At 36.3% G+C, this 13900-nt stretch overlaps 1 protein-coding gene across 1 annotated transcript; it reads right to left on the bottom strand.

Annotated features, from left to right (window-relative positions):
* Positions 1–9114: 9114 nt before the first annotated feature.
* LOC115918302 lies at positions 9115–13567 on the bottom strand. The gene is made up of 6 exons (XM_030972819.1): positions 13366–13567; positions 12471–12856; positions 12000–12098; positions 11026–11132; positions 10009–10225; positions 9115–9144 (listed from the first exon to the last, which is right to left on the bottom strand). The coding sequence occupies exons 2-6, from the start codon at positions 12836–12838 to the stop codon at positions 9129–9131; spliced, it is 807 nt and encodes a 268-aa protein (XP_030828679.1). The 5' UTR covers positions 12839–12856; positions 13366–13567; the 3' UTR covers positions 9115–9128.
* Positions 13568–13900: the final 333 nt, after the last annotated feature.

Below are 13900 nucleotides of genomic sequence, written 5' to 3'. Positions count from 1 at the left end.
CTAAAACAATACATTTTCTTTTATTCAAACAATTTATTGGAAGAAATTTGTGATGGAAACTAGATATTTTCCTCAATCTCGTTCACTTGAGAAAATAATACTTTTTATGAAACAATTTCAAGATTGCATTGTCACTTAATGTAGAGCGGTACCATTGATAACTGGGGGGGGGGGGGGATTTAGGGGGAACTTTATTAAGAACTATTCGCACATGGTGTGATGGAAAAATAGTTGAAAAAGTTAACAACCTGCATTGTGGACAAAAGTTTAACTAATTTTGAAAATAGTACAAACGGGTTCAGGCAATGTAGACAAGCAAACTGAACTCGACATTTGTATATGTTTCGTCGATTGTAAAAAAAAAGATTCATGCCTGCACCTAATCAGGGCGTTGGTCTTCTGGGGCATCAGGGGGGGCTCCCTCAATAATTACGGAGTAAACTGCATGTGCATGTCCCACACAGAATATGATTGCCTTCAATGTATTTTCCACCCCAAACCCCATTTCTCCCCCAAATTGAAAACGGGACAACACCCCTGCGTCATCCTGCTCTATAGAACGGCACATATGGGCAAAAATAGATAGAGTTGAGCAAAGGAATATAGTTAGATTCGTAGACGAACGAGGCGGGGAACATTAGGGGCTGCAGCCCCCCCCCCTTCGAATCTCAAAGTTCCTAATGTTCGGGCAACCGCCACCCACATTCAAGCAGTGAGGCAGTCTATATTTTGATGCTGTATATGGTATAGTATTTTTGTTTTGATGATGAAAATTACATTTCACTCCCATTTTGCTCGCTCACAACATTTTTGAAAGTGAAATTTCATATTCAGGCAATATACGTCAGCCCCCCCCCCTCCGCAAAATTTTGCCTTTACGCCTTTACACTAATGTTTTAAATGTTGAATAATTTCATTTATTTTGAAGAAAATAAACGGCCTTGTGTGTCTTATCGAAAATATATGTTATATGTAGTATTTCCTTCTCAACACTTGCTAGTCCGCCCTTTTTTGTTTTGTCTAAAAACAATGACAATGGTTTGGTGTACGTGCAGGATACAAACGTTCGTAGGGGTAAAAGGAAGGGATCTTGACACAACATTGGCACCTCTGACCAAGCGAGATCTATCTTGTTTACCTTCCTGTCTGTATGTATTACTGTCAACCGGTCATACAGGCCATAAGTTCAATCTATCGGGAAAGTACAGTAAAAGTAGAAAACTAGATTAACAACATTTTTATGGATATTTCTTTTTTTCTTCCTTTCATTTTTTTTAATAAAACATAATTCTTATAAATGTCTAAGGTTCACATTCTGATTAGGTCTCCTTATTATGCATAACAATGGAACTCAGTCACTATAGCAGAATTTCATATTTTTAAATAAAATTCACCTTCCTGCGTCTGTTTTTCTAAAAACTTTAAACGACATCATCAAATTTCAATACAATGGCTGCCCAGGGAACATGGTTTCGAGAGACCAGAATAAAAGAATTGATGAAACTCATAGCATATACTAACTAATGTCTCGAAACAGTTTAGTTAGTATGTAACTCTACTAACGCACCTTCAAACAATGCTCCAAAACTACTCCGTTCCGTGGCGTGTTTCCTCATTACCTTGGTAACGGTGTACAACATAGTTTCCTTACTGGTTTCTATAGGCCTATCGATCGCAGACAGAAGGAAATTATATGCGGTACTTTTCACGTGATGCAATGTTGAATTACCAATGACCAAAGGGATTTCAACGAACAGTGTGGTGACATGTCAACCAAGTCGTAACTGCTTGCTACGTGTGGGGAACCGGGGGGGGGGGGGGGCAAGTGCCCGTCCCCTTCTAATCAAACGGCCAAGCTGAAGAAAAAATAAACAGATGAGATGATACAATACATTTCCACCCCTCCCCTCTCGATGACCTTGTTCTCTCATTTTTTCAATCTAGTAATAGTTCAACCGGTGTCTCATCCCCATTGACACCAGTATACACTCTTTGATATCACCCCTCCTCTAACAAAAAAGTGGTTTAAACAAAACTTACAAATAGTATTCAGATCTAGGGAGAAAAGAATGAAGAGAGATATGACATCAATACACTGCTATGATAGAATTATTCCGAAAAATGATTGATTAAAAACCGAGTTACTGATCTTACGATTCATGTTTTAACAGCATCTCATTGAAGATTATTAAAGAAAGAAAATAATCTTTCTTATCTTCAGACAATTCAAGTTATTTGTTTGCCTGTTCAAAGATGAGAATAATAACGAATAAATAATAAATTAAAGTTGGTTATTTGAACGGACCGCCAACAGCGGTGAAGCTGCTATACGAGGGGGGGGGGGGGGAAGGGTACACCAAGGCACGTGTCCCCTTCGAGAGAAGACATCCCCCGTCCCCCAAAAGATAAAAGGGGGAGATAAACAGTGACAGGAAGAGAGGTAGGGGTCGACGCTAAATCTCTGACTACCACCCCATGTGAGGTAGTAACAAAGGAATCGAGGGTATTCAACATGTTCAAAGCAATACCTTTAATTTTATTTTGGGCTATCGACAGATCGCATCAATTGGTGCTCAAGTTGTCTTGTTTCCTGAGCCGACATCGTCCTGTCTAATTTTGGTTTTGGCTAAGAGAAGCCAGAATTAGGATACCATTAGGCATGCTGGTATTCGAAATGTGATCCGCTTTCGAATTTAAATTTAGCCTGACTTGTTTCCTTGTATTTGAAGTGACTAATGTAGTTATATACTAGCCTGAAACAAGTCAGAATTTGTGTCCAATAGACCAGTTCACGGTTAGTACATTACTGCAATGACCCCGAATATCCACAGATCTTCAAAACATGAAGAGGTCCCACTTTGTAAATTTGAAATAATCACTCCTATATTGATGGAGGTACATGAATAGCCTTTGTTTCCCCTTTTCAAAGAATACTCCCACCTGTGTATCATGGAGTGCACTGAATATGCATGAATAAATAATGATTACATAAATTTCATGAGCACGTATCCAGATTTTCGTCTCAATGTATTTCAAAATTTGTTCTGCAATGACCTTTATCTGCTCATGCTCAGACTGCAACCGTGAACTGGCTTATATTGAGAAGATTGCTAAGACTTTAGAAATAGCGGAGAGACTGGTGTGTAAGTACATTGTGTGCTACTTGATTTTTTCCCCTTCTTTTGTGTTATTTCTTTGTTTAGAATAATCATCGGGTCGTTGCTCGGTATAGCAGGCAAATGAGACTCGGTGATTGGTTCGTTCTGCATTTATCGAGATATAAATATAGCTCAACGTTATATTCATGAGGCAATTATATTGTTCATTAAATTTGTGGAAGGGGGGGGGGGGGGATGTTTGGTATATATCAATAAACAGTCTCCAAATGCAATTTATAGACCACAGAAACACAGAAACGCATTCTGGAAACCTAATTAACGCCTCTGGTGTGACAAATCATAACAAAATAGATATAAGGGGCAACGGTACGTAATCCATTCATTAATCCACAAGAAAGACCTCATATTTTTAGAGAAAAATCAAATAAAATAGAAATAAATCACGTTGTAGAGAACATAGACATGATAAACAGCTGTATCTTATAATTATTTGGAGCAAAGAATAACTCCCAATGATTAGGCTTAATTGGGTTGACCTAAATAGCAGAAGTAGAACCAGATGTATCGTGGGTTAGGGATCGGGGAAACTCGTTCATTTAATAATATATGGCCATGATTTAGACTATAACAAGAACGCGGTAGCATTTGCATAGATTTAGCTCTATCTAATTAGTGCTTATTGATTTGATAATTTGAAAGTGTAATACATTTTGAAAATGGATATTTGTTAAGAATCACGCAATGATGATTAACACCACCCTCTGCTCATACTATACTGTGGGCTTGGACAATAAAATCATTACATTTTTAATATTCACTACTTTTGTAATTGCTAATGAAAGCTCGTGATGGTATAGATAAGTGTATCCACCTTTCATTCCCTCACTTTACTGATTACATTACGTTTATGTTTGTACATTATACAGAATGTTGGGCTTTTGACTAATATGTTAGGAGGTTTTCAGACGCAATTTGAACGTTGTTTAAACAACAAAATTACTCTTGACTTCGGTCGGCTGCGTGTTCCAGAATGGACACATTCTTTTCTGTATAATGCTGTATAAAATGCATTACTAAAAAGAAGATCATTAGAGAGAAATTTTCTTGGTTCAGCTATATACCTAACAATAACATGTGAGTCTAAGAAACTTTACTGTTATTAGCTTATAACCAATTTTAAAAATGATTTCAATGATTATAGAATATTGGATATTTTCCAATTATATTGCATACGAAACTTTAACTCAATTTCCACCTGAAAAAACTCTCTCGAGACCGACAGCCCATAAATAGATAGCACACGAGACCGGCAATGTCGGTCTAATGAGCCCCGAGAAATATTGTCAATCGATCTCATGAATGGTGCCAATATAATGTATATCCTCCTTCCTGAATATGTTCCCTCTATTCAACGTTTTCATCTGATGCCTGACAAAAGAAAACACCAACTTTAATTGGCACGTACACGATCAAATTGTTACTTCCACTTGTTAAGTCCTGTGGATTTTCAGAGGAGTTAATGGATTTATGGTCGGGAAGCGCTTCATATCACAGAAGAAGATTTGATACTTCTTAAATGTCACGAATATCACTTTAAGAGGTAATCGTAAGACATAAGTGTTTATCCTGGGTTGTTATTTAGAGTATGAGTAACAGTGAGAAGATTCCTTATCACACAGGATGGCGCCGATGTTTTCCTCACAGGTATTGAAGCAAGTCAAGAATATATTAAATGGCTATATGGGAGACCTACCGAGAACATTCGTTGCAGTAGACGAAGTGTAATGATCACGATAAGAAAACAGTGGAAGGGGATGACAGAATAAATACAGGACAATAAACAAATAATTAAAATGTACATTAAGGAGTCGTACAACAAGGGTATCAATTTCAATGGAAGACAATGCAAGATGAGGAAGAAAAATAAAACGTAATATATAATATCCAGAATATAAGAGAGCAATTTGAAATAAGCATTCCAATAATTTATTTATATTAATAACACCTTGAAATGTGATGACAGGAAGTAACCAAAAGTTGGACAAAGAAATATCAAACAAACAAACGTCCGACTCATGCAGAAAAAAAGGAGAAAAAATCATGGAAAGTTCTCCTTGAGAAAATGGAGTGACCTTGAACATGCAAGGTGTGAGAAGGTCAATTGGAGCTCAGAAGTAGAGCCTTGGACCCTTGGTAACTTACTCTTTTTGCCGACAGTTTCTGGGCGCCAGCGTAAGTAAAAATCCAATTTCGCCTTCTTCAATAGTTCTTCACATGTGTATCTCGTTGTTCAAAGATGCATTAATAATGTATTTCTTCCTTTCATTTATCGCACGACGACTTGACTTTTATTGGCAGTTGAGGTGTCTGGTGATGATTGCCTTTCCTCTCATTCACACAGTCTCGTCTGCATGGCAGGTCGCTAACTCAGTACCGGAATGCGATTGTTTGCGAAGTTTGCCTTCGATCATGTGTGGATGACGCCTGCCAAGCTTGCCAACAAACTTGTTAAGAACGCCGTTAGGTATTAGGGAAGAAGCTTGACATCCGACACAAACAAGTTAGTGCTGCGATACATGGAGGTACTTCATGTAACAGGTCGATTTGCTGTTGAATATACGAGGTAGTGCAGTCCTTTCTGAGAAGCGAGACGAACTCAAGAAATCATTCAATGTTGAACGATTTCCTCTTCAGCATAGTCCCACGAGTGCAATGCGAGCAAAGTTTGCAGAGTAAATTGTTCGAATCTGAAGCTGTTGTTGAATGTAATGGCGCAGATCCCGAATCAGAATGATACCGGGTAGCAAATGACTACTTTGCCGACTGCCCCGGTGATGACTCAATGCTCTATTGATTCAAATCAGTCTGTGTTTGAAAACTGTGCGTAAACAGTGCCAAACGTTGCCAGCAAGGTTATTTTTTGAAAAAGTTGTGCAAGAAAACTTAATGTTGAATTAAAGAAAAGAAGAAAAAACGAAAGAAAGAAGCCACGGCATATGGACCTTTAGCTAGAAAGTTTGCAAGGCACTAGAATATCCTGGTTCCTTTTTCTCTTCAAGTTCAACAACGTCAAAATATGTGAGTTGTTAAGTAGCATAAAACGTCAAACAGAATATCAACTTATCACAAATTTCATTTTGATGCTATATAGGTGGCTTCAAAGTGAATAATTCGAATTAACCTTTACTCAGGAGTTAAGTCATTGAGGATCCTTCCATCATCCGAGATCTATGAATTATGTTGTCAAATGGTAAATGAGTCTGAACAAGCTCAGAGCATATGTCACTCTCATCAGGGGCGGATCTAGGGTTTTGTATGGGGGGGGGGAGGCAATTTTTCGAAATTTACACAACAATCAAGGGGGCAATTGTATTGGGTACTTTGAGGTATGTCATTTAGGTTTAAAAGAGGGGATAGGGTATACGGGTTATTCCTCCCCTCCCTAGATTCGCTACTGACTCTTATTGACTGGCTTGGGTGACTAGCTTCAAATGTTGACTTTGTTGTAATCTTCAAACCAGCTAATATTGCCCTATACCATTTCCCAACACATTACATAGGAATGAGAAGTTTGCGCTTCATATAGGTCATAGGCCTACTACTGCAGTATCATGATTCTCGTGTTGACCTTTATTAGCGTGATCAGTCATTAAACAGTTTCCCTTCCAAGTTCACCTCATTATGAATCCCTTACCAGCTGTCGAGAAGCCGGTATATCCAGCTTTGATCCCTTAACAGCATAATCATCGATGTGATTTTGAGAACAAAGATCCCCATCCGTTACCATAAACATGATAAAGAGAGTAGCTCAGATATCGTCTGCTAAGGACCAGAAGGGCATTCATGTAAACCCTTTTAACGTTCAATGGTAGAGTTAATGCCTTTCTTGCTCTCAGTAATCGACATCAGATGTATTTTTTTTTTATACCAAGGGAATAATACATTGTTCATGAGTTGTTAACGACTTAATCTACCTTATTTCACCTAATAAATACTCGTTGATAATAATAATTAATGGCTGTTCATTTTGTTACATTGTATCGTCAACGTGATTCAGGGGCATCACTAGAATTTACCATTTGAAATATCTGTCGGCAAATTCGTTTCTGTTATTAGCATATGTAATTTGGGGGACCTTGTGTGCTTTACTGTAGGCCGTTGTTGGCAAAACAGACTTGATTTTACCCCTTCTTTACCCAATTATTCCTTAGAAAGTTCTCCAGCAGATAATGATAATAATATTCCGCTTTTATATAGCGCTTAATACACCTTCATGTACGATGTCTCTAAGTGCTTTACAGATATACTCTTACCCGATTTGATGCGACCCCAATGAAACAACTCGTTTTTTAGCGATGTCTCTGCCGAATTCGTTTCAACTGACAACCAATGCTCAATTTGAACATATTGATATATGAATGTTTCTTTACACTCCGAGAAAACTACATGAAATATGATACTTTTTATAATTATTAATGATGTGCTGTCTAGACATTACTCAACTCTTTAAATCTGTAGATTTACTTTAATGTTTAGAAATAGCAAGGAGGCCTTGGCGAGGACGATGTTTGAACGTTTACATGTTTAGTCATAATATGTGCTGAGAGCCAGAAGGCCGATAACTCCAATACTTTTACACAGAGTTAACGCCCTTCTTGCACTCGGCGGACGGGTTTTGAGCCGTGTGTTCTGGGAGTGATCTTCCTGTCTCTCAATGTGATGTGAGGTTCATGTTCGTTTGCTCACCCTGGTATCCTTCCGCGTTCACAGTCAAAAGGTTTATTTTTAAGATGGAAACCATGGATGTATGGATCTCTCCTCATCGGTGCAAGGTTACTCTTCAAGAGGTTCATATACTGTTCAAATATCACGAATAACTCACTGCTTTCATGTTGTACACATCAATAATTAAACAACACAGGCTGTAGGTCTTAGTCACAAATATGTACACTTTATTGAATAATTTTATTTCAATGTTAACATTTGCGTTGAACAAAACATATGATCATATACTCTCTTCGACTCTAATTATTACTCGATCGAAAATAAGACAAGGCAGGATCCACAAAGAAATTAATTTTAACATAGGTTTCATGACGATGTAGTCTCTTTGAAATTTGCATTATATTATCTTTTTTGAGGATTAGTGTCATTATTCCATACAACTTAAAGTGCATGTACATATAATCTTTGAAATTGCTTATTAGAAAAAAATATCAATATAAAGAATGTATCTACATTATATACATTGCAATCGAAGACCGGCCTGACTGCGATTTCACCAATTATTATGCAAGTTAAACACAAAGATATAGTACTCGGTGGATAATGGAAAAAGATCGTATTCGGACACAAGGAGAATGAATGAAAGAGTAAAGGATTTCAAACACAGAAAGACAGACAGACAGACAGATAGACATACAGATAGATGGACAGACAGACAGATAGACTGATAGATACAGTGTATATATATATCTATAAAGAGAGATAACGTTTAATATTACCAATTTATCAGAATGAAAGGGCAAATAATTCCTTTTAAAGATGATATGAAATGATAACATCAACTTCATGAAACAGTTACTTCATAGTATCAAGATCGGACTATCGTTTTGCGGTATTAAAAAAAAAATACTCTTATAACATTTCAAACTTGCAATCCACAATCTATTTGAAATTTACCACGTGAAAATTATGAAATATGTTTGGTTTCCTAAAGATGTTATTGTCAAATCTTTACGAAACTAAAGATATTTCATACTAAGAATTGTACCAAACGAAAATATATTTGTATACTTATAATTACATTCCAGATATCAAACGTTATTAAAGTCTCCGACTTCAAAGAAATATTTGTTTAACAGGAAAGGCTCGTTCTTCATTTCATTCAAACAAAAAGTTTAAAGAACATAAAGTCAGCAGAGAACGCTCAACGAAGTTATCGGTACATGAGACTGATGTCCAAATATCATGAAGGCTTGGAGCAATGAATGGAGGCTGAACTGGAGACTACACGTAGCTGCCTCTGTTGAACAGAAAAGATGAAGAATATTCAAAGTCATTAACATTTGTTTTCTTCATTTTTGTATCCAACTCCTGGAACAGATAATGCGGCAATGAGATTTTTGGAATGGATTTCCGCTTGAGACCAAATAATATCGGGTATCTTCGATGAGCATTCATTCGGTGTGTGGTTTTTATGGTGCAGATCTATTTTTGTTGTTGTTCCTAACGTTCTTCCTGATCGTCTGTTATAATTATGTTGCACAATAAAGTTATGAAATATATACAATTCGTTTATTAATAATAAAGGAATTAATCAGGGTTGTTTGCAACTAGATCACATTTTATGAAAACGATACTATGATAAAGCAATAATGCATTAACAAACACAATACTTGCTTGTCACGAAAATTGAAAATGGGATATCTCATGACAGGAAATTACTCAAAACGTATTTCTTACATAAAAAAATAATAAAAGAAAGCTTGTGCCAAGGAGATTATATTCATTATCCATTATCCTTTATTATTCACGGGATTTACAATATTCTTGTCCCAAACCACAAACTACGCCATCATTCGACGAGAGCGAAGCAAACGCACTTTTGAAAAGCGAAATGTTCAAGATCTTTATATCCAGTCAAAATTTAAAACATTTGCAAGCCTAACTGATATTTTATTTTCATTCTATGTGTTACTTCATAGAAATTGAAATGTCTTATTCAATCAAACGCTCTATGTACATACTGCGCAAGAAGATTTTACATGTATCTATAATTGCCTATAAATGTATGCAATACTATTTTGTAAATTTGGCCAGTAAATTATCATAAAGTATTAATTAAGTTTTACAAATGGAGGTTTCAACTGATTGGATGTTTCCTTACTTTTTGCAACATTTGCAGATGTAGAGCAGACAGCCCCCGATACAACACCCAGTGAAGAGGATGAGGATTATGATGATGACGGCGGAGACGATCTTCTGAATCTTGTTATCAATCATCATCCAGTAGTCGTCTGGTACATCGGTGGTCGTCATCATCATCGTTGTGGTTAGAGCGGGAGTTGTGGGCGGCGTCGTGGGCGGAGGGGTTGTTCTTCCACCTGAGTTTGTTTTTAATGATAGTAAGATACTTCTTAGTAATACGTCTTATCATCAGAGGTACAAGCATAATGATCCAAGACGTCAACTTAAGGGTAATTTCAATACCTTATGGCACAGAATTCGTGAAGTTCTTTTCGACCATGTTAAAGTGTTCTGAGGGCATGCTTTAGATTAAAGGCCTATATCAAGACAAATACCTACATTTGTATATTTTACGTCATGAAGTCTAGAATTGTTTCACAGTAAAAAATATGAGGTCTAAAGAAAAACCGCCTGACATGGGCGTGATGAGGGTAATTATGCGTCCAACTAACAGTTGGGCAAATATATGCTAAACTCCGGGTGGTTTCTGCTCATTAGTAAAAGATTATCTTGATTGGGAAAAAAACATTATAAATGAAATTGTACTTTTGTATATTGTTACTCTACTTTTGATATGCAAAACTAGAACTATTCAGCCATCCGGCTGTGAAGATATGTTTCAATTAATCTCGACTAACACATGTGCTATTTTCTTGTCCCATTTATCCTTAAGCATACATTTTGATTGAGTAATATTTCTTTACTACTGTGAAGACATTTTGTGAACAAAATTTCATATTGTTTCGGTTGTTGGTGAATGAATAAATCAATCGATCAAAAAATGACTTAAAGGTGGTCAGACACCTAGTTACCTTCGTCTTGGAAATGTTTTCATAATATTTCTTTACTGAGTTTAAGATGAAATCAAAGTGAATTAAAAAAAAATAATGATAAATCGATTTCTAAAAAATGTCATTATACTGGACTAAATACTAACCTATTGGTTCACAAACACCATTGATCTCCATGAAGCCTGGGCAACATTTCCTCACGATGGCATACTGGACTCGAGTGGCCTGACGGTATGCAGTCTCATATTCTAGTCTGGAATATATAGAGACACATCAAGATTTAAGTTAACATGGTTAAAAAGAAGTAAAAAAAAAAAAATCACAATTGAGGACTTTGTATTAAATATATTGTATATACTGCTTAGTTTAGTTGAGATTATCGAGAAAAGCTATTACGAACGTTGTTATGCTACCTAGGCAAACAAGGCTAATCATAATTGCCTGCAAAGTCATACTGACGCCAAATGTCATTTAAACAAGCCATTCTTTACAAAGTAACGAATTTCGAATGAGTATTGCTTGTTTGTTAGCATACTTGATATAGTATGGACTAAATTAGTTTATTGTAATCATGTAAGAAACAAATTATCGTAAACCTTTCATGCCTGTTCTCGTACAAGAGATGGCGCTGATGTGATTTGATAATTAAAGAAATCTGCACACCTGTGTTTATAGTCAAGAGGTTTTGACAGAGTAGAGCATGTTTTATGACACAGCTCTTCTGAATGTTAATATGTCATTATTGTCTTTCTAGCTCCAATTGCGTTTTTATTTGTTTCCCATCAGATACAAAATGTCTGACAAATGTGTGACCTTCTTCAGCAATGTCATGACACCACAAGTTTGTAATTCTAGCAATGATTCATTTGTGTCAGCAATGTTAGAGTCCCTTTTAATTGCAATCATACATTATATAAACATAATGCTTCCCCACTTTTCAAATGCTCTAATATATTTGCAACTTATTTGATATAATTATAATTAGATTATTCCGAATTTATTCTGTCCAGTATTACAATAAAATTGAATTAAACATGTGAAATAGGTATGCCTGTGTTAACATAAAATATTTATCAAAAAGAGAATGAGACTATCATTTTTTCTGTATAGCAATGCTTACCTGTAGACTCTGCACTTTGCAAGATGAAGCCATCCACATTTGATGATTTTCGGCACTTTTCTTGACTTCTGAAAAGACTGGGCGAATGTGACTGTAACACTGTAGAGAATATGGAAGGTTGCATATTGAGAAGTAATTCAACAAGCCACTTTAATAATGTAATGGATGTGGAAACTAGTATATAGTACAGTGTATATCGTATATTATGTTATAGCAGGGATATGTGAGTTAACAAAAACTCACATATGCCTGGTTATAGGCTGACTCTGCAAATTCTACATTGAAAACTCTACACCATAAAAATGAGCCATGTAAAAATATATTACGTCTTACTTTTCAATTCATTCACATGATTGGATTCCATTTCATCACGGTTGGAAAAGAGAATTGAATCAAATTAAATTCAATATGATCATACTATGAACACAAACAATAATAATGTTTTAAATAGAACACTCGATCACAATTTACCTGACAAGTTTAGTACATCTTCCTGGTTCTAGGGTTGTCATTGTATCATTTTGCTCCGACCCGTTGATGACGTCACGACGATGACGATCGTACTGACCGTGCTCACTTTGATGTCCTTGGGACCCTGTGCTATGGGGGTTATCATGCCCATGACCGTGATCGTTCTGATGGTGATCATGTCCGTGGTCGTGGTGGTGATCATGTCCGTGGTGGTGATCGTGGTGGTGATCGTGGTGATCTCGTGATCTTCCTCCTGGTCCCCCTCTACCTGCGGGTTTGCCATGTTTCCCTTTCTTCCCCGAAGCATCGGCGTAGGCGACGAGGAGGACGAGAGCGAGGACGAGCAAAAAGACCGATGAAGGCTTCATCTTGTTACTCAAGGTGTTCTAAATAAGTAAACAATAATTTTTTTTTTAAATTGTAGAATTCAACTCACTGGATAATATAAACCTTCCTTTTATCAATACGTATCTCACTGGAGCTTAAAATCGATGACCACTATGATATAATTGGTGCAATACTTTTTTTTATGAATACTTTTTGTTAGCATAAACAAGGAATACATTATTTTATAGAAAAAAAAAGAATGAAATGATAGATATAAGACAGAATGAAACGACATGTTAATGCTAATATACATTAATCTCCTGGCATTAGGTAACTAATTGTGTATTTAAAATACCCAAACTAAACTTGCATGCGATTCGCTTGATATTAATGTTCGTTCATATAGATCTGCGTATAGCTGTTGCCTACTAAATGTAGTATTTACATCTATGTTTTAACTTCGCAACAATTGTTTATGATAACGTTAACAGATTTTATTATAAAAAAAAGAAAGATTATGTTCAATCAATCTATCAATCAAATTTCAGCATTATGCCTCCTTGCTTACCTGTACTATTAGAATTAGACGTGAAAACTATCAAAGAAGACACCTCTGAGTTGTTACGAAACAGGTAGATGCTGATGCCAAAGTTAGCGTAAGGTTGAGGAAAGATCTGCCCTAAGAATACCCTGCAGCTTTAGAGACTACTAGTTTATGTTCCCTTTCTCTCCAGCTCATAATACCACCACCACCAGATACACTCTATTTTATCTCTTTTCTGGCTGGCGTTGGGCCCTAGTATCAGACGCGAGTGAAAGTGGTCTGCCAAAACCGGACGTGACATCGCTTCCAAATTCCAAAATCGGAACTTCCACCCACTCAAACTGTTATGATGATAAACCTAGTTTTATAGTCTTATTATAACTATTTAGTATACAATAACACAAAACAATCGATTCATATTGAATATGTAGACTCATTATTGTTTTGGTTGGGTGGGATAACTTTGTCACCGGGACAACCAATCATTATTGTCTGGAGTTTGAGTGAACTTTTGATATATTTTTATACTTTTGTTGACATAGTGTATTCATCTCAAAAG

The sequence above is a fragment of the Strongylocentrotus purpuratus genome, unplaced genomic scaffold (genome assembly GCF_000002235.5).
Source record: "Strongylocentrotus purpuratus isolate Spur 01 unplaced genomic scaffold, Spur_5.0 spur5_scaffold_6, whole genome shotgun sequence".
Classification (NCBI taxonomy): Eukaryota; Metazoa; Echinodermata; class Echinoidea; order Camarodonta; family Strongylocentrotidae; genus Strongylocentrotus; species Strongylocentrotus purpuratus.
This window is presented reverse-complemented; position numbering and strand designations above follow the sequence as displayed.

Bases quoted from the DNA above. Each gene is read 5' to 3' on its own strand.
- LOC115918302 (XM_030972819.1), bottom strand. From the start codon at position 12,838: ATGAAGCCTTCATCGGTCTTTTTGCTCGTCCTCGCTCTCGTCCTCCTC. The intron at 11,133-11,999 runs GTAAGCATTGCT...TATATATTCCAG, and splicing joins GCAAAGTGCAGAGTCTACAG to ACTAGAATATGAGACTGCAT. The intron at 10,226-11,025 runs GTTAGTATTTAG...AAACAAACTCAG, and splicing joins TGGTGTTTGTGAACCAATAG to GTGGAAGAACAACCCCTCCG.